The following is a 22868-nucleotide window of genomic DNA, read 5'->3' on the forward strand; positions in this document are numbered from 1 at the left end:
AACAGATTTCTTCTGCATTTGCAAACATTCATTTGTTCTTTCTGCCTGCTGTCTTGGTTAAATCAAATAGTGTCATTTCAGGGTGCTATAAACCAAATAAGCTGGGAACCACTGAGCTAATGGGTGCTCATCCAGAGCTAGATCTACTCCCACAACAAAACACCTTAAGATCGCCATTACTTCACTGCCAAACAGCATCAGCATAAACTCATACACCTCAAACTTTCTGACATCATACATACACATCATTACTATTCTGCAAAAATAGCCTGAACAGATACTGCATCTAAACCCTAACCAGTTCTGTGAGATTGAAAACAGTCAACAAGAAGCCGGGTCCAGCAGTAAACACACTTTAATCAGACTTACATTAATCGGGTCCAGCACTTTCACTGCTGCCTGACTCCCATCTTTTTTGTTGGTCACTCTGTAGACTTTTCCATAAGTTCCTTTGCCAATGGTTTCCACTATATCCCAGTCACCTGATGGATCGCCCAGAGTCTCCAGTCCAAGCATGCTGGACTTGTAGGGGTACAGTCCATATAGTGATCTCCTGGACAATAAAAACAGTCATACCAAGATTTAAAAAAATAAATCTTGAATAATTTGCAAAGTTTACAGAAACAAATGGAAATGTTAATTCCCTTAAAACCTTCACTACTTCGTCTTGCAGAAAGGATGCTTGTTGTGAATAACAGTTGAACCTTACCGTGACAGAGCAGCAAGTAATTAAAACCTATAAACTGTGCAGGTAAAGCACACAGAGTACATTTATTCCCTGAGGCATTTTTGTTCAGCTAAAACCAATGACTGCATCGACCTGGACAAATCAAAGCAAAATAAGTCCACAGATATGGATGGAGAGGACAACACTCTACTTACATGGCAAGTGTTATTTTCTCCTGACTCATCTGGGCTGAGAAGAATTACAACCAAAGACTCTCTGGCGATCATAATATAACAACACCAGTAGCAACAGGAATGGCCTCCATGGGAGGACAGGCAACAAGTGGCATTTCCCACAGCTACTGAATTAGCCCTCTCCACAGGGACCTTGTCACTGCACACTAAGAAGTGCAATCTTCTAAAGATCAATCGGATTGGTCAGAGATTATCTTGAGAAGCGCTGTCCTGAGTGAACACTGAAGCATTGCCACACCTCCAAATAAACTGTTGTATAAAACTATAAAGCGTTTGCACGTCTTCAGCACTAATGACCAACGGGAATGGAAAACACCAATGTAAATCATCCTTGTAGTCAACATGTGATGCTTCTGTGGCAAAATACAACATATATGGCCAATGATGCAAAGGATTAAGTGTCAAAACAGCTGAGAACAAATAACATGATGGATCAGCAAGTGATACAGCCACGTCGGGATGCATGAATCTTATTTTTACAAAACGACACATAATCCAGATAAGCGTGATGGAGAGGGATGTTTGTGTGCAATCCCACGAATGCTCCTTTTGTCATAAATGTGTTATGCATCACGGAGGTTGTATGACCCTGAGAAAGGCTGGGGAAGTTCGCATACTGATGGGAAAAACAGTGAATGATGTTTAACCCTCAGGGGCGCAGCAACTCACACATGAGGACAGATTTATGAAATGTTGTGCATGCACCGTGAGCAATGGCATGCTAACTGATATTAGATGGATATACCACGATTCTGCAGAGACGCACAGACATGCAGCACAGAGTGACACCCTTCAGAGTGTCCTTCAAGGAGCTGCATGTGATCGCAGAAAAAGCCAAAGTGCCTGCTGTAATTATGAGTTTTTTCACATCACACATTTAAATACAAATATACCAGATCACTTATATATTACTATTTATAAACAAATATGTTGTCTTACCCATCAATCAACATCTCTTTGCAAAACCATCAAAGTGGAGAGTTTCCCCCCCATGAGCTGTAATGTTTTTATCTCATCACATAGAAAGTTAGTTTGCCCACATAAGTGGAGCACACACTGTTGGAATTTACATAAGTAGCAGTAAAGACTAATTACAGTCATTCAGTTTTAATAATAGAGATTTAATAATATATTTTTTCTTTAAGGATGTCTACTGCAAGTTCTGTAAGTACTGTAACATCACCTGCCACTTGTTGCCACCACACCTTCTATTTTTTTCTATAACAGACAGCTCATATTTCTCTACAGTAGCTTTTCTCTGAGATATCTGCAATGTTTTCCTCCAACTAGCCTGTATGCAGATTATTGTTAAATGTACAATTAATTTAGTGATTAATGTGTAAATATTAGATTTTTAGAACTTTACAAGAAGCACAAGAACTTTGATCTCACCCAATTTGAGCAACAAACCCTCCCCAAAACCTACCTTTTGAAAAGAATCCATCAAAAAAATACCACATGTTAGCTCACTCGCTTAAATCTATTCATAACTCATTTAAAATTAATAAAGTGCAGATGATAAAGCTGTAAGTGAGACATACCTGCTACTGTGAACGTGCTTGCCACTGCCTCACCACAAAACACTCCAGGCTAGTTCATGCCAATCTATAGGGATTAATAATTCACTAGTAATCTGCAACCTGATGCACAGTGCTGTTAAATATTCAGGTGGCAGATGTAGCCACTCATAATGGTGGCTGATATGAAGCATCCCCTGTTGCAGCCCAGTAACCAGGAAGTCCGTGACAGTTTCTAAGTCACATGGTTTCTGCCTATCTTCACTCAGCTCATAATGTCCTTTACACACCGAGCTGCTGCTGCTTCACTCGTTCAGACAGCTTCTGATGCTCTACAGCCTTATAAACCTTAAAGCAATAAGACAAAGATATCCAGAGCCTCCAGAGACAAAAGAACCCTCCCAGGCTATAAGTATATAAGACTACAAATATGTAAGTATTTCAGCTTTTTAGTCTAAGTTTAAGCATTTAAAATGTGCCTGGATCAGTACTTTATACTAATAATAATCAGTTTCACCTGAAAAACCACAATGCTACATATTCCAGGAGCTGGAAAGTGCCCCAACACAAGCCGACACTTGCACCAACTACGTAGAAGTTTCTAACATTTTTATGCCGTTCCTCATTTTGAACGTTTTCCCAAATATGGGCATTTGTCACATTTTGATTAATCACTACAGCATTAGCAAATAAGGGGGGGAAAAACACAATATGACTGTAATTTTTTAACAAACTAATTAAAAACATAGAGAGCATGTTTCTTCAGTTTTTTGTGCAAATTAAAAACATTTTTAGACACAAAAGGTTCTCTCCACGCGTGTACTTGGAGCTGAAACAGCCGCTCCAAACAACCATGCCTTCATTTAATCTCCTACACAATTACTGGTATTATATTTCTTGAATAAAACTTTTCTGACTATAATTTGTAGACAGGTACAATCTATGACGAGGGATCACAAAATAGACTGAGCAAAGTTTTATAGCATCTAAGAGAAGAAAAAAAAAACAGATGCTGAAAGAGAACAAGATCAATTTATTGATTTTTTTTTTCTTGCATTCCACTTGACATGTTTGCTAAGTGATTATCGGCATAATAGTGACCATTAAAGCATTTAAATTATACAATGTATTTGTGGAAGCCAACTAAGGTTAAAAATAGCATCAGCTATAAAATGTCTCTTTTCAGCTCAGCATCAGTTTTATGCTCTGTACTGGAACTGTGTTAAACCGCTCGGTGCCTACTTAATAAATAAACAATGTAAATACATAAATGAGAACCAAATCTGATCAATAAAGACTTGTTCGAGCTCTTTTTTACTGCAAGAAGGCAACGAGAATTTCTTTAAATGGGCAGGAGATACAGTGAAATAGCGCTTAAGAACAGGACACCGCTGCTCTTCGATTGCAGTGCTCAGGTTACCCTTTGTTTACCATTCTTGTCAGCACAGCTAAAAAAGGGATGCTGTGTCTGATACACAGTGGTACATGGTATTTTCAGTTACAAAACAGGAATATGTGCATAGTAACACGGTGATTATATTTGGAAAAACTACCCTGCTCTGCCTTTGCTCATCGGGCACATTTTCTGTGCATCTACATAATGCTAAGTGTAGGTCTGAGGCGGTAACAGCTGCACATGACGTGACCGGCTGCAGCACATCTTTGTCACCAGAAACAGTACAGAGTGAAAGGCAGTAATCTAATTTTCTGCTTCCATCAAACTCGCACAATTCCACCCTCTGTGGCAGAGCCTTATGGGAAGTCCGCTGGGTAAACCCCTTTGGTAAGTCTATGGAGAGGGGAAAAAACCAATAATCCCTTTTAAGGGGATATGAAGAGGCTTTACGGTAAACCTCCACTAGCTATGAGTCAGGCCTGAAGCATTTCGCCCTTGTTCTCACCCTGGAAGGCCAAAGCCTCACACAAGCAGACACAAATGCATTTCTTTTAAACATTAACATCTTTAATCTTAGCGGTGCACCTGCATGATTAATGATCCCTGATTGACATCTTTGGATACACAAAGCATCAACTGTAATAACAAAAAGGCACCATCACCATCTAAGTAATCAGTCTTAAATGAATTATAATTTATTATTTATAATTAATTATAAATTAACCTCAGCCATATCATCACAAACACCACAGCTGTGCCACTGTGATGGATGTGAGTATGGCTGTGCTACTGTTTGAACGCAAGGGAAGCAATTTTTTGGTCTTACATTTGTTTTGGTCAGTCATCAGGCAGTTTGTGAAATTTTCTTCCCTTCAGGATAATCAATTGATCTATTGTAAGCGGTATTACTGTAAAGTGGAAAACATTTAGGCATGACAAGCAAACCACGTAAAGTTTACAGACTGGAGTCGAGTGAGGCGGATAGCATGTAAAAGCTGCCGATGCTCTGATAAGTCCATAGCTCTGTACCTCATTTGGCATTAACATCAGCACCAAAACTGTGTGCTGGGAGCTTCATGGCCGGGGTTTCCATGGCCAGGCAGCTCCTGTTAATGTAATGTGTAGGTGACCCAGTGCTTTTTTCTTTAGTGTTACTCTAATAATGTGTTACCTGAAGTCAGGTCTTTAAGTGTTTCACACAGTGTCGTGTATGGACACCAACACCTGATGTAATCAGCAAGTGATTTAATTGTACACTTTAAACTTTAACTCAAGGGGTTTAAGAAACAGGTTTAAAACCTTTTTTTATAAGGTCTGTTCATTTTTTACACAGTTTACATGCAGCTTTGAGCCATGTGTGGTCTGTTTCCACATTATTGGCATATAAAGTCTGGAGTTGATTCCAGTTGTTTAAGTTCGGCAGCTGTTGAGAATGAGAATTCATAACATAGAGGCACAAAGAGGCATCAGACCAAGTAAAGAAGGCTAAAGAAGGCTACCATAAGGCAGAAAAATACCAAACTGACCTATCAGAGAGACAGGAAGCTTCCGAAGTGGCCAAATCAACAATGCAGTAAAGAGGGTGATTACAGAATCTTTTACTTGGAAAACCACTTCACAGCATCTAACCAAATCAACAGCAGTTCTGAGGCAAAACAGACCCCTTGAAAACACAGAGGTGGTGTGACAACATGGGCCTGTTTGACTGCCAACGGAACTGGGTCACTGCTGTTTATTGACCAGAAGCAGGACATCTTCTTAAATGCATGGAGTTATACTTCCTGCTGAAGCCCAATGCTTCTTAATGCCAATAAAGAGAATACTCTTAAACATCAGAGTCAGTCACCTGACCATGTCTTTCACCAAGTAAAGACAAAACTGAAGGTGGTATAGGTCTGGCAAAGCCTATAAAAGAAGGAAATTCAGAGTGTGATGAAGCTTCTGTACTAAAGATGGAAGTGTACATTTCACATCTTTATTGTTCTGCTTTAAACCCACTGTGGTAATGAACAGAGACAAAGAGAAAAGAAAAGAAAAAGGAGCATTTTAAGCTAAAGTAAGTGTAAAACACAAAAAGTGTTGTATATATTGGGATTTTTGCATAACTATCATAATGTAGCCTATTTAACTTTTTTTCATGTAACTTCCGGTTTCTTCCCTGAATGATTGCTGGTTTACAGTATTTCACAGAGTAAAGTAAAAAACCAAACTGACACAGTGATTAAAGATATTTAGGTTTAAGATTTAGGGCAGTACATTTTTTTTTTTTAGCGCTACAGATGAGGAGTCTCGTACCTACCTCGACATTGTCGCCTCAGTATTTCCATCTCTGTCATCTGCAAAACAGGAACCTGTTTAAGACAGAGCATCACTGCACAGCTGAATCTCCATCTCCGTGTGAGTTTAATAAAGGCCTAAAGCACACTGTCTGAATCAACTCTTTAGACCCATCTTACCGTCCATAGCAACATATGCGAAGTAATTTCCCTGTTTATTCAGCAAAGACTTTAATTATTAACAGTATGGACACCTGAGCATGTTGTCCTGCAGACCGGAAACGGTTAACTGGCTGACCAGTATCACCTGATGTAACCTTGAATAGTCTATTCATGCTGTGGAGAGCAGCGTTTTACTTACCTGCGTGGGGGGAAAAGAAGGAGATGTCGAGTGATGCCCCCCCGGAGGACGGCCTGTAACAGCAGCATCTCCCAGCCTGACACTGGTGACACGGTCTCAGCTGTGTCCTTCATAAAAACTCCCAGCCTGTGCAGATTACTTCTTTTTTTTTTTTTTTCTTACTTCTTTTTGGCCTAATTGGTAGCAACCAAAGCCTTTGTGTGACCATTGGTCTTTACCCAGAGGGCCTCACACCAATTATCCTGCTCAGTCACATGGCAGTGAAACCTTTTTCAGAGCACTGGGCCAGAGACTAGATGGAGCAGTGCAAGGAGAAACCAGCACAGACGGCTACTTGTTTGCAATTGTGTTGTAGTTTTTCTTTTTTATAATGATAATGGTTGAGTACTGGATTTTAAAATATATTCAACTTTTTTTTGCAGCACCTCTATTCTCGTCTTTGTTGAAAACCTGACCAGATCTGTCTGTCTCTACCTCCTCGGATTTGAGCACCAATGGCCCAGAGACCTGCAGTTTTCATTATGAGTTGAACAATGACTAGTCACCACTTCTTCACTCAGCACAGTAAATAATATCATTTCTTTTCAATGTAATCTTCCTGTGGGAATGTTAGCTAAACATTGTTGCAGACCAGTCTACCCCCAGAGAAGGATGGCAGCATCCTCTCACAGCAGGAATAATACAGTAAAGTCTGAATGAGTATCTCCAGAATTTGCTGTTCAGGCTCAGAGGTGTACGTGTCATAACATTTGCATTACCTCTACAAGTCACAATAGTGAAAAGAGACTGAAGTAAGCCAAGATTAGATAAATGAAAGAAAAATATTAATCTCCTGTCCCACCACATCCCAAAGGAGATATATTGGATTGAGATCCAGTACAGAGAAATTACTGTCATGTTCAAAATGATCATAAAAAATGAAAAAAAAGACACAAAATCACTGTGTTTATATTTTATTCACATATGTTACATTTTGCATTAAATGTCCCAAGTCACACTTTCTGGTCAAACTCAGAAAGTTTGAGTCAGCACCTACAGTAATGTACTGTATTCTCTCCCCATTCATACAGGAAAACACACAAAAGCTTTCAGTTACAATTTACACCCATCGTTGGCTATTTGGTTGCGGTCATTAACGAAGTGGGTACAACAAAAATAAGAGAGACAGGAAAAAACACAAAAAGCAGCATGCATGAATTCAAGAGGAAGTTTTTCAAGTGTCGACTTGTTCCTTAGAGATTCTGCGATGCAGCACAATGTGACCCAGCATTTCAAAACCAAACATCAGGGATATCAGCTGTGTGCTCATCACTGAAAGTAAGCATTAAAAAAAGGGGGTCCTATTATGCCTTTTCTCTTTTTCTGTCATTTACAAATAAACTGGGTCATTGATGTGCTGGATGCTGACAACAACTAATTCCTTTAAGCTGCTCAGTTCACAACAGTTTTCCCCAACTCCTGTGCCGAACTGCAGTTTTGAACGTGAGATGAGGAGGCGGAGCTTGCAAGCACTAGGTTTTGGTTTTTGGGACGCCAGGCAAAGGGCAGCCAATCAGAAGAAAGTGAGCTTTTAGGTTGACAGAGGTTTGAAGAGACATTTTAAAGAAGAAGAAGAAGAAATGATAATAAATAAGGGGCTTTTTATGTTCTTGTGAACTGTGAAGAAGCAAAGTTTCTCTAATGAAGTCTCATTTAAAATCATGGAGCTGGAAATAAGCATAATAGGCCCCCTTAATCTTGCAGGCACGGCTGGATGAAACTTCTCTTCCAGGAAAAAAAAAAAAAAGATGATAATCGCTAAGACACTTAAACAATGGTGGCTTAAAGGATGTCATGCACAGTGTACAACAGATACTCAAGTCTGATAGTCTTGCAATGTTGGAATGCAACTATAAACCACAACTACATGATGCATGATGTATAACAGATAGTTGTTAATAATAATAATAATAATAATAAATGTTCTATACTGCAGTTTATGACCTGGCAATCAGAAGCGTAAAGGGAAAGCCTTTTTCTGATGGCACAGACAGACGAGTGACAAGTACTGCAGTCTCCTCACAGAAGCAACACAACTCCCACAGAGTTTCATACCTCGAGAGAACACTGACATAACTCATGTAGCATTTTTGCTCTTGCATGACGCTCAGGACACCAGATGTGCAGTGAGATCTCTTTGCCTTCCCTCAATGTTTAGACTTATATGTTTATATGGGGGTGGTGATGATGAGGCTTAAGACAGCTGAGTGTCTTAAAGGTGGAGTTTTGAGTTAAACAGAGTGAAAAGGCCAACGCTATGAAAAGTGTAGTGGGTGTAACTTGGTGACCGCACACCTCCTCAACCATTAAACTGAGTTTGAGTCAAATTTCCCAGCCATCTATGGTAAACCCAAAACACAACCTTAGGAAAAAAACAAAAACAAATTCTTCAAAGTTAAAATTAATTACTTGAACAATGAGCAGCAGCATTTATTTAAATATCTAAAACGTATTTCAGCAAAAACAAAAAAGAACAAAAAAAATTCCTGAGGATGGATTGCAACTAGACCCATAAAAGAAAGAGTCTTTGCTTGTTAGCAAAATAAACTCTAGTGTGTTGATGGGTGGACTTGTCCTGCCTCCTATCACATGTCAGCAGACAATGAGTGCACACTGCAGTAACATCGCTATACTTACCAGGAGCTTGAAACTCATGCCAGCACAGCAGAGCACATTTTGATAAATAATAGGGATATGCGTTTACATCAGAAATGGTGGTAAAGTAATCAAACTTTGCAGGGACAATCGGCAATTGATTTTTGTTTTGTTTTTTTAAACCAAATAAACTGGAGCGACTTTAAAAGCCTGACCCAAACCAATTCGGTTTGTGGGCAAATTTGTGCTTTTTTTTATATCCCCCCCCCTTTTTTTTCTTTTTTTACTTTTTTACTTTAATCTCACCAAATTCTGTTTTTCCCTGTAGAAAAACCACACAATAAATCACTTGAACACACACACGTGTTAAATCTTTAGGCATGACTGTACACCAAACTTCACATAAACCAAGGCTGTAGCAGAAATAGCCCTCGCTGGATGTTTGTGTTTATCACAGCAAGAGTTTCCAAATATTTTGATCAAGGCAGACACATAAGCCAGAAGGAAAAAAAATCCCTAAAAAAAACAAAACTAAAAAAAAATCTTCTCCATCATGGGATGTGGTTTTTCAGTGGACTTTGGAAGATCTTAGAGTCCATTATAATGAGGCCCCCAACGCTTGTTGATGTGATCAAAGGTGTGTGAAACCCACTGTTGCTCCAACACTCGATACCGCTCCTCACATAAGTAGAGAGGCTTGCCACGACTGGAAACATCCCAGAGGGGGGAAAACAGGAGTGAGGAAAAAAAAGGGGGGGAACTACATTTAAATTCATACTAGAATCACACCAAGTGTTATAAGTGTACTTAAAGAGTTGCTCTAAAGACTCTATGCTATCTATTAACAAAAAAGTGTGACTGGGTGTTACGCGTCTTACCGTAAATCCCGATCTTCCTCTCCGTGTGCATCAAGGTAAACAGAGCCCCACAGACAGAAACGATGTCCACGGATGATGATGATGACTGAAGCATTTATCAGTAGAAAGATGCCTGTCGCAGCGCCACAATGTTGGGAGTGCTACAAAGTGACAAGTGTGGGGGGGAAAAAAAGGTTTGCTAAAAGCTGACGACTTCAACAAGCAGCTATGTCAATTCTGCATGCTGAGCCTCACAGAGAATGCTTTGAAGATGATAAAAATGGAACTATAGTGGGAAAACTCACCAAAACGCATTCACAGATGCCCTGCTGCTTGCAGCACACGCCTTTGAGACAGACGAAAGCGCCGCAAACAAGGCAGAGCGCGGGGTCTTTTGGCACCTTTTTGCAGGCAGAGCAGGCCTTTCTGTGATAGTACTGGAAGATGATATTGTAGTTGTCAGGCAGCTGCAGGAGACGGGGCGCTGCCCACTGAGGATCGTGGACCAGCAAGGTCTGAGGAGGAGAAGACAGACACCCAGCAATGAACTGATTTTATCTCCTTATTACACTTTGACCCAAAGGAGGAGGCCACAAGACACGTGGTCAGCTAGACACATGTGAGAGGTACAACAAAGGCTAAAACTAAACTTTAAATACAGGAATCAGATCTGGCACATTAAGTTAAATTAAAATCCAAGTATTTCTTATAGAATATGTGAGTATTTTTTGATTGTCATTTTAAGAAACCTTTACTTGCTTTGCTCGACTGCACGCTGTTAAAAATGAGAAGTTCATAAACATACCAGTGACTCGGCAGCATGTATCTGAGAGAGCCCTTTGACCTCAGCGCCCCACTGCGTCACCAAGTCAAAGGTGTTGACTGGCCACTCCAGACACGAGGCACTTTGCACGGTGTTGGCAGGCTGAGGGGCGGAGGGTAAAAGCCCTAAACATACAGCCAAGGATGCAAACTCCTCTTCCTCCTGTAAGAAGCCAAACCGCTTTGCAGTCAGTTAGTCTGAAAAGGCAGTTTTAACATTTAGGATGACATTTATGATGAATCATACCAAGCAGCCGGTTAGGTTGTCTCCATACAGGTGATGCTGCAAAAGGCAGGAGAGGCGCAGGAAGGGCAGGCAGAACTGCTGCAGGCTGAACTCGATAGACTGCGGGGACCACACACTGGAGCTCAGCTGGAGAGGGAAACAGCAGTAACACCTGATCAATAATCAGCCTACAGCTCGCTGATAATACAGTGATGTATATCTCCCCTAGAGAGATCAGTAGAGATATTAAACACAGTCTCCCACGGTAATGGGCAATTTATTGTTAAAGGGAAAACGAAAGAGGCAGAGAGGAGAAAGAGTGTAATCCTGAAGGCAGTCATGCTCTAAGCAGTCATTTTAGTGCCTCACCATTGTTGCTTCTTCAGAGTTCACCTTGTAGACACTCTTGTCCTTCGAGAGCTCACTGATAACATGACTGAGCAGTGCTTCAAAAGACTTATCAGAATTTGCAGCGCTCTGTGGAAGAAAATAAAAATGCAGACAAACATTAAAAAGGCCAAAACTCTCCGTTTAATCGGACACATAAACTTCTTGGAGGATCAACAGATATAAGCTTTCATCTACTGGTGAACATTAACACAAATCTTCCTGCTGTTTTGATATTATTATGTCTCTCTCCGTGTTCGCCGGTGTCTTGTCTCCACAAACTTAAACCTATAAGAACCTATTAGATGTTAATATCTATTGTACCATTCAGTACAAAACATCTGAAAACGTTTGATGAATTCAAGGAAAAGCTAAAAACAGGTGTTGGATCTTTAAGAGTCTCCAGGAGCTGGCCTAAACTGTTTTCCACACAGTGAGTAAATCAGGCTGGGAAGTTGTCCTTTCTCATGTGAACCAAGGAAGAGTTGGTAGCTTGAATCAAACTCACTCTGATGACTGGAAATGCTCAATTAGATTTACACAAGAACTATAGTCACAGAGGCAAATCTGGACATCACAGAGAGGCTGTCAGGTTAAAGACTGTTTAATGACTCTATTGGAAACTTGTGTGATCATTTCTAAGAAAGTGAAGAGCTCAAATACGTTAAAAGAAAAAACAAAACAAACCAAAACCCCTCCATCCATCTGTTCTGCTTATCCAATTCAGGGTTATGCTGGGATTGGAGGCTATCCCAGCTATGATGGGACGAGAGGCATAGTACATCCTGAGCATGTGTCCAATCTAACACAGAGACAGACCATGCTCTCTGGTTTGCTACCAGACCACCGTGTTGGACATTTAAAAAACTGTTTTAAATTAGAAATGGCTACTATTAAACCAGCATATTTCTCAATATAAAAAAAACAAAATCCCTCTATATAATTCTAGCAAATTCTCCACAGTCCTTCTGTTGTGCATACAATGTGCTGCACTATAGAATATAATGGCTAACACAGAATAATTCTTTAATATAACATCTGATAAGCAGTAGAGACATTACTGAATGTGTGTTCTGATAAAAATTCAACCGGTTTGGCTCGTATGTTATACAGAGCAAAAGCTGCGAGCATTTATCAAGCTGAAGGTGGCGGAATATAAAACAGCCACCTTATCTCGTCTGCTGTCCTTTGTCATAGATTTATAGTGGAGGAATTTCAAGTCTACCGATTTCCTTCCTTAAGGCTGTGATATTTCTGCATCTTTTAAAAAAATAAAAAATAAATTCAATTTAATTACAATAGCGTAGATGCTGTTCTTGTTGTAGATTTAAAAATGGAAGCCCGTGAATGCCCTCGCTCCACTGCTCGTGACTGTGTAGGGGGAAGATACAAATCCATACTTCCATTATGGATGACAACACCCCAAAGAGGAGGGTTTCGGCTATTCGTCTTTTGACATTCAAACCAGCCACTCACTAACACAATGGTAATAGACTGAAGACAGATTGCCAATTAATGCAGCACTCTCCAGCAACACTGCTTTTCCAGATAATGAAGATTGATACTGTCGATTGTGGAATGCACATAATTGAAACTGCAGGGCCTAAAACAGCTGAACAGCGACTCACGCGCAATGATTTACAGTGCTGGAAGCTGGTGCTCGCAAACAATCAAGATTCTAGTCGTTCAACAAGTAGGAGATGTCATTTGGACCCAATGATAGTGTTAAGCCTCGGAAAATCACAAAACAGTGACAACAGTTTCAGCAGCACTTTAAGGTTTGTGAAGTCATTAGTGCTCGTCATTATCTATATGGTACGACCATCTATTTGTGGCCTAAAGTCTGACATAATGACTGCTGATTCACCGACTAGAGAGGAGGAGGCAAACTGCACGAGAGGCAAAGGAGAAAGGGGGAAAAAAACCAAAGCAAATAAAGAAATTCAAGTAAAAGGCCAAAAATAAACACAATGCCATAGAATAAATATCAATACAAAATAAGAAATGGGCAGTGTACTGCATCACTAGCAGAAAGGTCACAAACTCAAGTAGTTCTGTCTCCCCCTGCAGCCACCACTCTGTGCGAAGGAGAGGGGGGAACAGAAAAGTACGACGACACTAATGCGATTTCATTTTTACCTTCTTGAGTGCTCCAGATGTGCTCCAGGCCTGCCTTTCCTCTGAGCTGAACTTTGTTGACAGTGCAGCCAGAGCCTGAGTGAACTGCAGGTTGTACAACATCTTCACCACGCAGGTAAAGTGCTCTACAAAAAGAAAAAAGAAAAAAGGACAAAAGGTGACACTGTGAGCATTGTGCCACTTTGAATTCATGAAGATCTTCTCTCGTCAAACACGCTCGCTGGAGGAGGACGGCTGTTATTCACAGGGGCATTGTGTTGCAAAGTAATTAGCAGAGTGTTTCAGCTGGAAAATGTAGCCTGAAAGGTATTTAACTTGGTGACTGAAAAGAGCAACAAAGAGTGCAATTTGTTTTCTGCAGAAAAAAGGGGTTGCTGACAGCTTCTGTCCTGGTCACTGTAACTAGTGTCACTACACACAATTATGCATAGAATTTTAAAAACTGGGCTTTTCCTATTATAGGAATCACATGCAGAGGACCTCTCGGAGACAGAAAATGTCTTGCTCCTTCCATTTCCCATAAAGGAATCCACCTGAAAATGCATGTGCATGTTAATTCACGAGCATCTCTCACCACTCTAAAATAAAATGTATATTCTCCATCTTCCAGAACACTGTAATAATCAGTATATATCTTCAGTTCGCAGTGGTGTGCCATGTGCTACTAAGCAGCACCATCTTGAGACTAATATGGCAATCCTTAAAACAAAAATATATCTAACAGACATCCAATTAATTAAAATGCAGCCATTTCCACTTATGAGCTAACCCTTCTGTTAAATCTGCCTTGTTCATGTTCCAGAACTCACTAATGATTCTTCCACTTAGGTCTCTAAGGTGGCTCTGCACAGTTTAGAAGTAAGATGGGGCAGATGCAGAAATGAAGGGCACCACAAAGGAGGTGAGAGCACCCCCATAGTCTGGGTCACGTCTTCCCGATCCCCCCCACACACAGCCAAAGCAGCAACAGCAACCGAGATAAGACATGCAAAATGCTTCTCATTTTCTCCTCAGCCTGGATTACGACTGATAATGGGGCTTCCCTTGTGGTGCATCCACTGAGAAAGCCCCTGCTGCCTTGTAGTGCCATGATGCAGAGAGAGTTACTGTACCTTTACGCAGAGGCTGGGGCATCGTTAACACAAAGATAATCAGGAGCGACGGGACGTCTCGAAACAGCATGGGTACCTCAGGCCTCTCTTCATCAAAGGAACTGCAAAAAGCAAAAAAAAAAAAAAAAAAAAAAAAAGCTTAAGTTTAACCTCAAGTCAAATATCTGGGAAACCCTGGAAAGCACATACTGGACAAAGCACAAGTATCCCTTCATCAAATTAAAAAGGAATATGCAAACGGCTTAGCTGTAGCAGTTCTGCATGCATCTTTCAGACATATACAATAATAAAACCTGTCACTTCTTGTTGATTGACATTTGTGTATAGCTACCTGAATATACAGGACAGCTGGACTCTTTTTCAAACACTTTAAATGATAAAGCAGATGTCAGAATTGTTGGTTTTACAATTAGAAGTGGAGATGAGCTTGATTTGTGCTTACGGAGGTTTCTAAGCTTCGACAGTGAAATAGATTTCAAGACCAACCTGTGGCAGAAATATCATGCAAATTTTAGACCTTCTCTGCCTGTAAACATCCTGCCATATTTTAATAAAGTAATAAGGAACATCTCTGTGTAATGTCTATGTCTGACTTGCAAAAAGCCATCTATATAAGCAGGTAGATAAGGGAAGCAATGTTATTTATTGAATATGTGGAAAGGACTTTAAAAGGCATGAGAACAAAGGTCCTGCTGTGTAAATGTGCTGAATTAATACAAGGCTTGAAAAGGCGTTCCTTGTATCTTTAATGCAACCTTAGTTACATATTCAATTTGTGTGCCATGACATCTCCATTTAAATATCTTTTGTTCTGTTGACAATTTAGCGAGGTCCCCATCTCCGCTCTACCCTTGAAAGGCCTTGAGGGTTTTGCACTAGAGGAACTGCACTTAAAGAATAATACCTTCCATTACCAAACCACTCGCCAGTTAATTCCTTTGTGCACTTGAAGAAAGCCTTAGAAAAGAGAGCTTTCAACCTTCCGTCCCTTCGAACAAATTTTACTGGAATACTCTCGTTTCTATCATAAACAATAAGGTGAGAGAAATGTTTTGCATCTATGTAGAAACATCTCTCTCTGCCCTATTTAACCAGACTATATCGGGTTTACTGCCTAAGGGTGTCAATGACACTGCTCCTCCCAAAACCCTAACAAAGTATTTTTAAACGGCAAATGGGTCCACTGAGAGTGCTGTATGGCTGCGAGCACTTAACAGTAACAGGTGTAAAAGCTGTCTTACAACACTAACAGGGAAGAAAGGTTGCAAAGACTTGTACTGTATTGTTTAATGTTTGCAAGCACTTAAATTAATTTCTTTTTTTACAGCATGCAAGAAAATTCATATTTTTAAGATGTTCAAATGTAAAGTAGTCCTCAAGGCAGAGAAAGACGTGCGCGAATGAGTGCAAAGCTAGGTGGAGAGCTGAAAGGCGAGGCGCGCTGCTCGTGTGATGGCGTTGTTTCTCAGTACAGTGAATTCGAAAGGGTCGTTTCGCTCTCTGTGGAGTGCCCGGTAATTTGCTAGATGTACCAATTATTGGTATCTATGGAAACCAAGCATGGTCCCTTTTCTGTTTTTAGCACCTCTTTGTGTGGAGGAAAAGCGGCTGGGGGCAGGAGGAAATGGTGGTGTTTAGAGAGAGGACAAAGTGGCACTCTGATTGCATGTTTATGTCGATGGGTGGGGGCAGAGCTGTGTGAGAACCAGTAAAGCCTAGAAGGTATGAGCAACATATGAAAAGATTTATAGATTTCCCATTAGCAGAGGTACTTAAGGCTTTACGCCACTCACTCTGCCTCTTTAATTTGTACAATCTGAGTCAACTTCGTCCAGGGGTTGTAGGCTGAATCGATGCTGTACAGACGCATGTGCATGGCCAACACGTGAAACAGCTGATCTGAAAGAGGCAAAGACAAAACACACTATTATTATGAGGTTCATCTCTGTGTCTATTGTCATGGCAGCGTTTAACGTAGATCAAACGATGAAAGCACTTGACTCGGGCTGACTGTAGGCTAATGCTCAGCTCAGATAAAACCAGGCCAGGCCAGATGGACTCACTCTATTTCGATAGCCTTGAGCAAACTCTTCAGTCGGGCTGCACCTGTTCGATGTGAAACTAATGGAACATGAAGACAGACCTCCTGTGCACACAGTTTTGCATGTTTATACGCATGCTTTAATAGCAGGACACCTCAGAGCCTCAACTGTCTTTGTCTGGACTCCTTTCGAGTGCCAAAATGTATGCCGAGACACAAAAAGCAGGGAAATGTCCGACTATTTAGAATTTAGTTATAATGTTTCAAAGTGGAGTACTGGCACAAATTAATCAGGCTTTCTTAAATCTAACTTCAACCTCAAAATTAAATGATGCTAGTTCCAATAAACCACCAAGTTTTATATAGTCTGACTGTGAGGTACAGACATATATGCAACATATTTCTGTTTAACATTTCTAATGACCAACATGAATCTTGTTGGATTCTGGCTGACAATGAATTATCACGCTGTAATGCAGCAAAGTGCTTCAAATAATCACCACTGCGAATTTGACTTTTGTGCGTGCCACCTATACTTGGAGCAACACTGCCCCCCACAGGTAAAAAACAGGCACAGCATAAAAAAGTCTTTCAGTCCTCAATTGAAAACCATTTGTCTTCACTAGAGCCCATTTCCTCTCATCCCTCACCACCACTCACCTCTTACCAGGAATTAACCCGGCAGAGGAAAGAAATGGAGGAGAGATGTCGCTAATGACGATTGTTGTTTCTTATGCTAGATCACAGAAATTAAAATCCCATATACTAATGTAATTAAAACTGCGGTGCTCCATCAGTTAATTGCTGTACTCTTTAAGTCTTCTTGTCTCTCAATCCTAACCCTTTATTCAATCTGATCAACCCTACTCCCCACCTTCATTTTGATTTCCCCCGTTTTCCGTGAATGATAATTAGTACTGACTTTTGGCTTTAAAGCCAGAGTACCCAGAGAGAACCGGGATGCTGAAATGGATAAGCAGTTAAGGAGATGGGCAGACGGATGGACAGTCGGTAAACCCTTAAAACCAAAGCCGGAAACCAAAGCAGCTAAAATCCAGTCAGACATGAGATTTATTAAACCATAACCACATTTTGAAAAAGATCTTTAAAACCGTCAGCAGAGACTTTCACTGAGGGAATACTGCTGCATACTCACATCTCACTGCACAGTGGTCTTCATGTAAAAAAAAAAAAAAGAAAAAAAAAAATCACATCAGCCACACACAATCAAAGAACACAAATATCACCGCTGACACTCACCATGTACTAGAAGACCAACAACTGAGGTCAGCACGAGTCGCCTTTAATGTCGCTGCACAGTAGGAGCCATGTAGTCCCCAAGATTAATTCAAATGTTTGCAGTTTAATAAACCCAGAACTGATGCCACTTTCAAGCCTGGACTTTTCAGATTTGATTTAGCTCATCTCAGGGGAATTGAAGAGCTCTTGCTTGTGTGGTCAATCGTATCCTCGTCATTTGAAAAGACCAAACCCCTACTGGGAAACAAGCTTAGGAAAACCCCCATGGGCTCTCACAGTTAGCAGACGTCGGCTGTTTTCCCTTTAAATCCATTTCCCTAAGAAGAATGAGCACTAATGTACTGCAACTGAGTAAATTTGGCTGTCAGCATGGCTACATGGTTAATGTAGCTCAAAAATGGCAAACCTCTGGAGTGAAATCTCTTTTCAGCCACTCAGGGATGACAGGCCATTTCACTGCAGCCGCCGCAACTTTGACAGAACAATTAAACAAATGGAGAATGGCGTGTAGGCTACACGACAACCTTAACTCTCTCCAGACTCACCATTCACACTTCCTATTGCAATAATCCATCCTTTATTCGTTTTTATTTTACAACTGATTACATCTGAGATTAATTTATCTTCTAAGAACTGATAATTCAATGCAATGTTCTGCTTTTCCTTTGAGATTCAGCTAAGATCACAGTTTTCCTCCTGCCCTAGACAGATGCCCTTGTCAGCTGTGACACAATCAACCAAGTCAGCACTTGACCCATTTGTCAGCTTCATTTACCCCGACTGCTGCAACTGCTCACCTGGGACACCATCTATCCTTTCCTGCCATTTCTAATCGACCCTTTGTTGTTGGGTTGTTTTTTTTCCCCCCTCAGCAATAGAAGTCAAATCCAAGAATGGGTTTGACTGCAAGTCAGACAATTTATTACATACCAGCTGATGGAGAACAGGATACATCCACCTGTAGTAACACATGTCACTCTAACTGATATTAAACCTAAAAACACATTTCAGAATCTGTTATTGCGCCACCAAAGATTTACATTTTATTCTTTTCCTGCACCAACTTTGTCTTACACTGTAAACACGACATATGAGACAATTTTCCAAAAACTACATTAAACTCATCAACTGATTTTCGTTAGAGGGGGTTTAAAAGAAAAGAAAAAAAGCAAAATGTGTAAAAATAACTGCATTCCTAAACAGTTAATACAACACTTTTCTGAAACTCATTAAGTTAAAGGATTTCTAGTCTGCTTCAACAACTGTTTGATATGATATTGTAGTTTGTATCATGGTTTCTGTGTCAGTTTCAGAAATAAAAGTATACGTGATCATTACTGGGGAAAATGAACTGTTAACATAGACATATAGGCTAAATCTGATAATAAAAACGTGATGAAGCATTAAACTACACAAAAAAAATTATGTATACTGTTCCTTGGAATACAGCCATTATCGTTTGTTGTATTGGCCTTGGTTCACCCAGGAGTAGTCTGCTTTCAGTGATAGGGGGTTTTTGCTATCCAGTGTGTGTAATAAAAAAATCCCCTTACCTGAGAACTTTTGGTTAGACTGTGGTTTTAACTTTCATGTCATGCTTTCGAGGAGATTCAACCAGCCTGGGGACCATTTTTGAACATTTTTGGAGCCTCAGATCTAACAGAAATACTTGTTTGTTGTGACCCATGTCATTTTGGCTTCATTCTATCCTTTTAATTGATTTGTTTTTGAACTTTTTTGATGTTGTGGCCCTTTTTTTCTGAGAAAACATTTTGTTATAAACACACGTCTTGCTGTATGTTTGACAGGAGACACAGATTGTTAATATTAAAATAAATCAAGATTATTTTTTTTGAATTGTTCATTTGAATTTCGTTAAATTGTAATTCTTTTAACATTTAAAAGAGGCAGTAGTATCAAGCCACAAGTGTCACACATGGTATGGAATATAGGATCCAATACAACGAGTCGAAAATTAATAAAAATATAAAAATAAGAGCAAGTGAGAGAGAAGCTACTCACTGAGACATGAGCGTTTGGCAGCTGCACTGGCTCCTCCAGAACACAAGTTTCCTCCTCGATGCACAAGTTCCAACTCCAGGTTTGTCCTGAGGTGACAGAGACATGAGCATTAGCAGACAGGAGGTACACATATTAGACAATTCAGCTGGTACACACGTGAAACACACTAGACATGCACAAAAATACATATACATCTCCCTTGCACATATTCAGGTGAAAGTCTAAGATTCAAAATCTCCTTTTAAACAGAGACTGAACCAAGTTGGCAGCAGACACAAAGGTACTATACTGTATACATATACCAGAGCTAAAGCAGATTTCTTCAGTGTTAAGACTCAATTAAACATTATAAAAAGCACCATTTACAAGTTTTCATCAATACGATAGAAGAGGTTTCCAGGCTCGTCTACACAGCTGGCTCTGTTCTTCGAGCAGCAGCATCAACAGCATCATAGCTTACATGGATCATCCATTTAAGAATATTTTACTTTTGACCTAGCAAACTTATTTCACGTAAAATGCATGTTTATTAATAGGTGTTAATACTGCCCAATTGTATAAACTGAGACATTTGCCACTTAAGAAGAAAAAAAAAAAAGCCAACTTCCTTACAGGACAACAGCAGAGAGCACGGTTGTCTGTGAGGGAAGGTGTGTGTGTGTATTGGCATAAATGGCTGAGGATCAACATATTCAGCTTTTGGTTACATGGCCTGGCTCTTTTACCAATTTGATTAGGAAGATGAAGGATGCTGCCTAGTCACGCCATTTGCTATTTAATGCGCCTGTTTTGCAGCAGCAATTCCATATCAAATAAGTGACAGCTTTCCAAGACTGATTTTGCACAAGCTAAACCATTAGCATAAAAGCCTTTCCGAATACAGTTCGTGCATAATCCCCAATACGGATTTCTCATGCATATCGACACATTTTTCCTTCTGCATTTTAATTCATGCTATTTCACACAGAGAACTAGAACACTGAAAAAAATAGGTAAAAAGTACATTGATGGTAAAAACAGATAGGCATCGCTAAAATAAGACTGATCTGGGCCTGTTTTTAGCCTATCACTGGCCATTTCTTCCTGTGGGCCAATGAGGAGGGGGGCAAATCCTCGGGTTTCCTGGGAGAAAAAGCAATTTCACTTAGATAATGCAGCCACGGTGAAGCTCCATCTGGCTTTTGCTGATAAGAGCACCCCTGTGACAGAGGAATTTTCCACTCCTCAGGCAATTTGCGCTGTTCATTGAACTTCAGAGAGCCAACAGGCACCCAGACACACTCAAGGGATCATTCCGTTCAGGGCGGAGGGCTGAGGGAACCACAGCATTGGGTGGGCAAAAGGCCTCGGTGGTTACGCTTCAAAAAGGGCAAAGTTTTTGGAATGGGAGTGGGGTGGAGTCAGAGACCCCAAGGTGAACTGGAGGGCAGTCATTTCTCTTACCTGTGACCAGTCTGCTGAGAACATACAAAAAACCCAGAGAAAGGACTGTGTAATTTTGACTTTTCAGCCATTCCAGTATATTTTGTGGCTAACGATTGATGCAATTAATACTGCACACTGCTAGTTAATCCCAAGACAAGCAGAAAAGAGATGTGATTTGGCGAGCTTGCCATAACTTGGTGAGAAGAAACACCTGAAAGATGCATTCAGAGTGTGTAATCACTGTATCCTCAATCAGACATAATCAGTAGGAAGGGAGTAAGAGTGAGTATTATTTTATTGCAGACTATCGTGACAAAGCTGCTTATACTGGTTTGGAAAACACTTTTAAGACCAACAATGAGAAGCACAAAGAGAAACAACTCAAGAAACTATGCATTTCGGTCCAGAATTTTTGCTGTACAACTTATAAACTCCAGTACTGAATTTCAGTATCAGTTATTCAGAAGCCTTTCAGGAGTAAAAAACTAGAGAAGACTTTGTTCACACTAAAGAGAGGATTCTACTGTCTGTTTGCATGAAGGATCATTGCTATTCAAGTTGAAGATCTGACATTAACCGACAAAAGAAAGAGCAGAAAGGTATCTAAAGCGCTGCAGCCAACAGTCAGCGGTGTGTTCAAGTGTGTAAAACTGTGTGAGTTTGTGGAGAAAGAGGAGCTCCATGAAGGAATGCAGTGAATCAAAAAGAATCCATAAAGGCTAGAAGGACACCAAATATACCTTTAAAAAAAAAAAAATGTATTCAGGGTGCCAAGTATTCCTCTATACAGGGAAAAACTGCTCAGCGATTGAAGGACTGAGTTCTCACAAAGCTCCTTATACTCAAGTTCAATCTGCCATAAGGTAAAAGGTCTGTTTGATGTAGACAAAATGGTTCAGAAGAATCCTGTTTATTAATGTCACACAGAACAAAAACGTAACAAGACACAATCACAGTCACTTGTAAACTGAATACTCTCATGCAGCATCCTTTAAGACTGGAAAGCAGGTTAAAGAGACTACTAGTTCACAAACAACAGAAGTTAAGCTAATGCTTCTGATCTGAATGAAAGTGGGCTGTATCATTTTCCACAAGAAAGCAACTAGTTTAACAGATTATCATCTTATCCCTTCCACAGCTCCAAGCCCCTATTTCCCCTAATTTCTGAATTTATTAATCACATTTGACCTTTCCCTGTATTTTTGCTCGGAACGTTTCCAAAAATGGAGGTTTTTCCAATGCACAGTCACATAGGAGTTATTAATGTTAAAATCCTGGAAAATAAGTAGTGTTAAATTTTAAATCCCACTATAACTTGGTTCTTACCTTGCCACTGAATACATGAAGAGGAAATCATTGTCAGGGGAGCCAGGGTTCCTGCCATAGTCCATGTACTTCTTCTGGGTGGTGTTCTTGATGTCTTTGATTACTAACTCCATCTCTTTACTCAAATTAGACTCCGTCTGGAGATT

At 40.2% G+C, this 22868-nt stretch overlaps 2 protein-coding genes across 3 annotated transcripts in view; both read right to left on the reverse strand.

The window, feature by feature from the left end:
* The window catches only part of myo3b (myosin IIIB), a 64552-nt gene extending 63528 nt beyond the window's left edge, over positions 1–1024 (reverse strand). The window contains exons 1-2 of the mRNA XM_026144901.2: positions 883–1024; positions 370–553 (exon numbers count right to left, since the gene is read on the reverse strand). Of these exons, the coding sequence (XP_026000686.2) occupies positions 370–553; positions 883–911 (213 nt within the window). The 5' untranslated portion in view covers positions 912–1024. The remainder of the gene's footprint in view (positions 1–369; positions 554–882) is intronic.
* Positions 1025–7408: 6384 nt separating this feature from the next.
* Positions 7409–22868, reverse strand: part of ubr3 (ubiquitin protein ligase E3 component n-recognin 3) — a 37527-nt gene continuing 22067 nt past the window's right edge. For both annotated transcript variants that reach the window (XM_026144153.2, XM_026144151.2), the window contains 11 exons: positions 22723–22859; positions 19972–20057; positions 16442–16547; positions 14649–14749; positions 13537–13661; positions 11380–11487; positions 11032–11157; positions 10768–10947; positions 10268–10477; positions 9984–10123; positions 7409–9811 (listed from right to left, as the gene is read on the reverse strand). In XM_026144153.2, coding sequence (XP_025999938.1) covers positions 9694–9811; positions 9984–10123; positions 10268–10477; positions 10768–10947; positions 11032–11157; positions 11380–11487; positions 13537–13661; positions 14649–14749; positions 16442–16547; positions 19972–20057; positions 22723–22859 — 1437 coding nt within the window. In that variant the 3' untranslated portion in view covers positions 7409–9693. The remainder of the gene's footprint in view (positions 9812–9983; positions 10124–10267; positions 10478–10767; positions 10948–11031; positions 11158–11379; positions 11488–13536; positions 13662–14648; positions 14750–16441; positions 16548–19971; positions 20058–22722; positions 22860–22868) is intronic.

Source organism: Astatotilapia calliptera, chromosome 16 (assembly GCF_964374335.1).
Source record: "Astatotilapia calliptera chromosome 16, fAstCal68.1, whole genome shotgun sequence".
Taxonomy (NCBI): Eukaryota; Metazoa; Chordata; class Actinopteri; order Cichliformes; family Cichlidae; genus Astatotilapia; species Astatotilapia calliptera.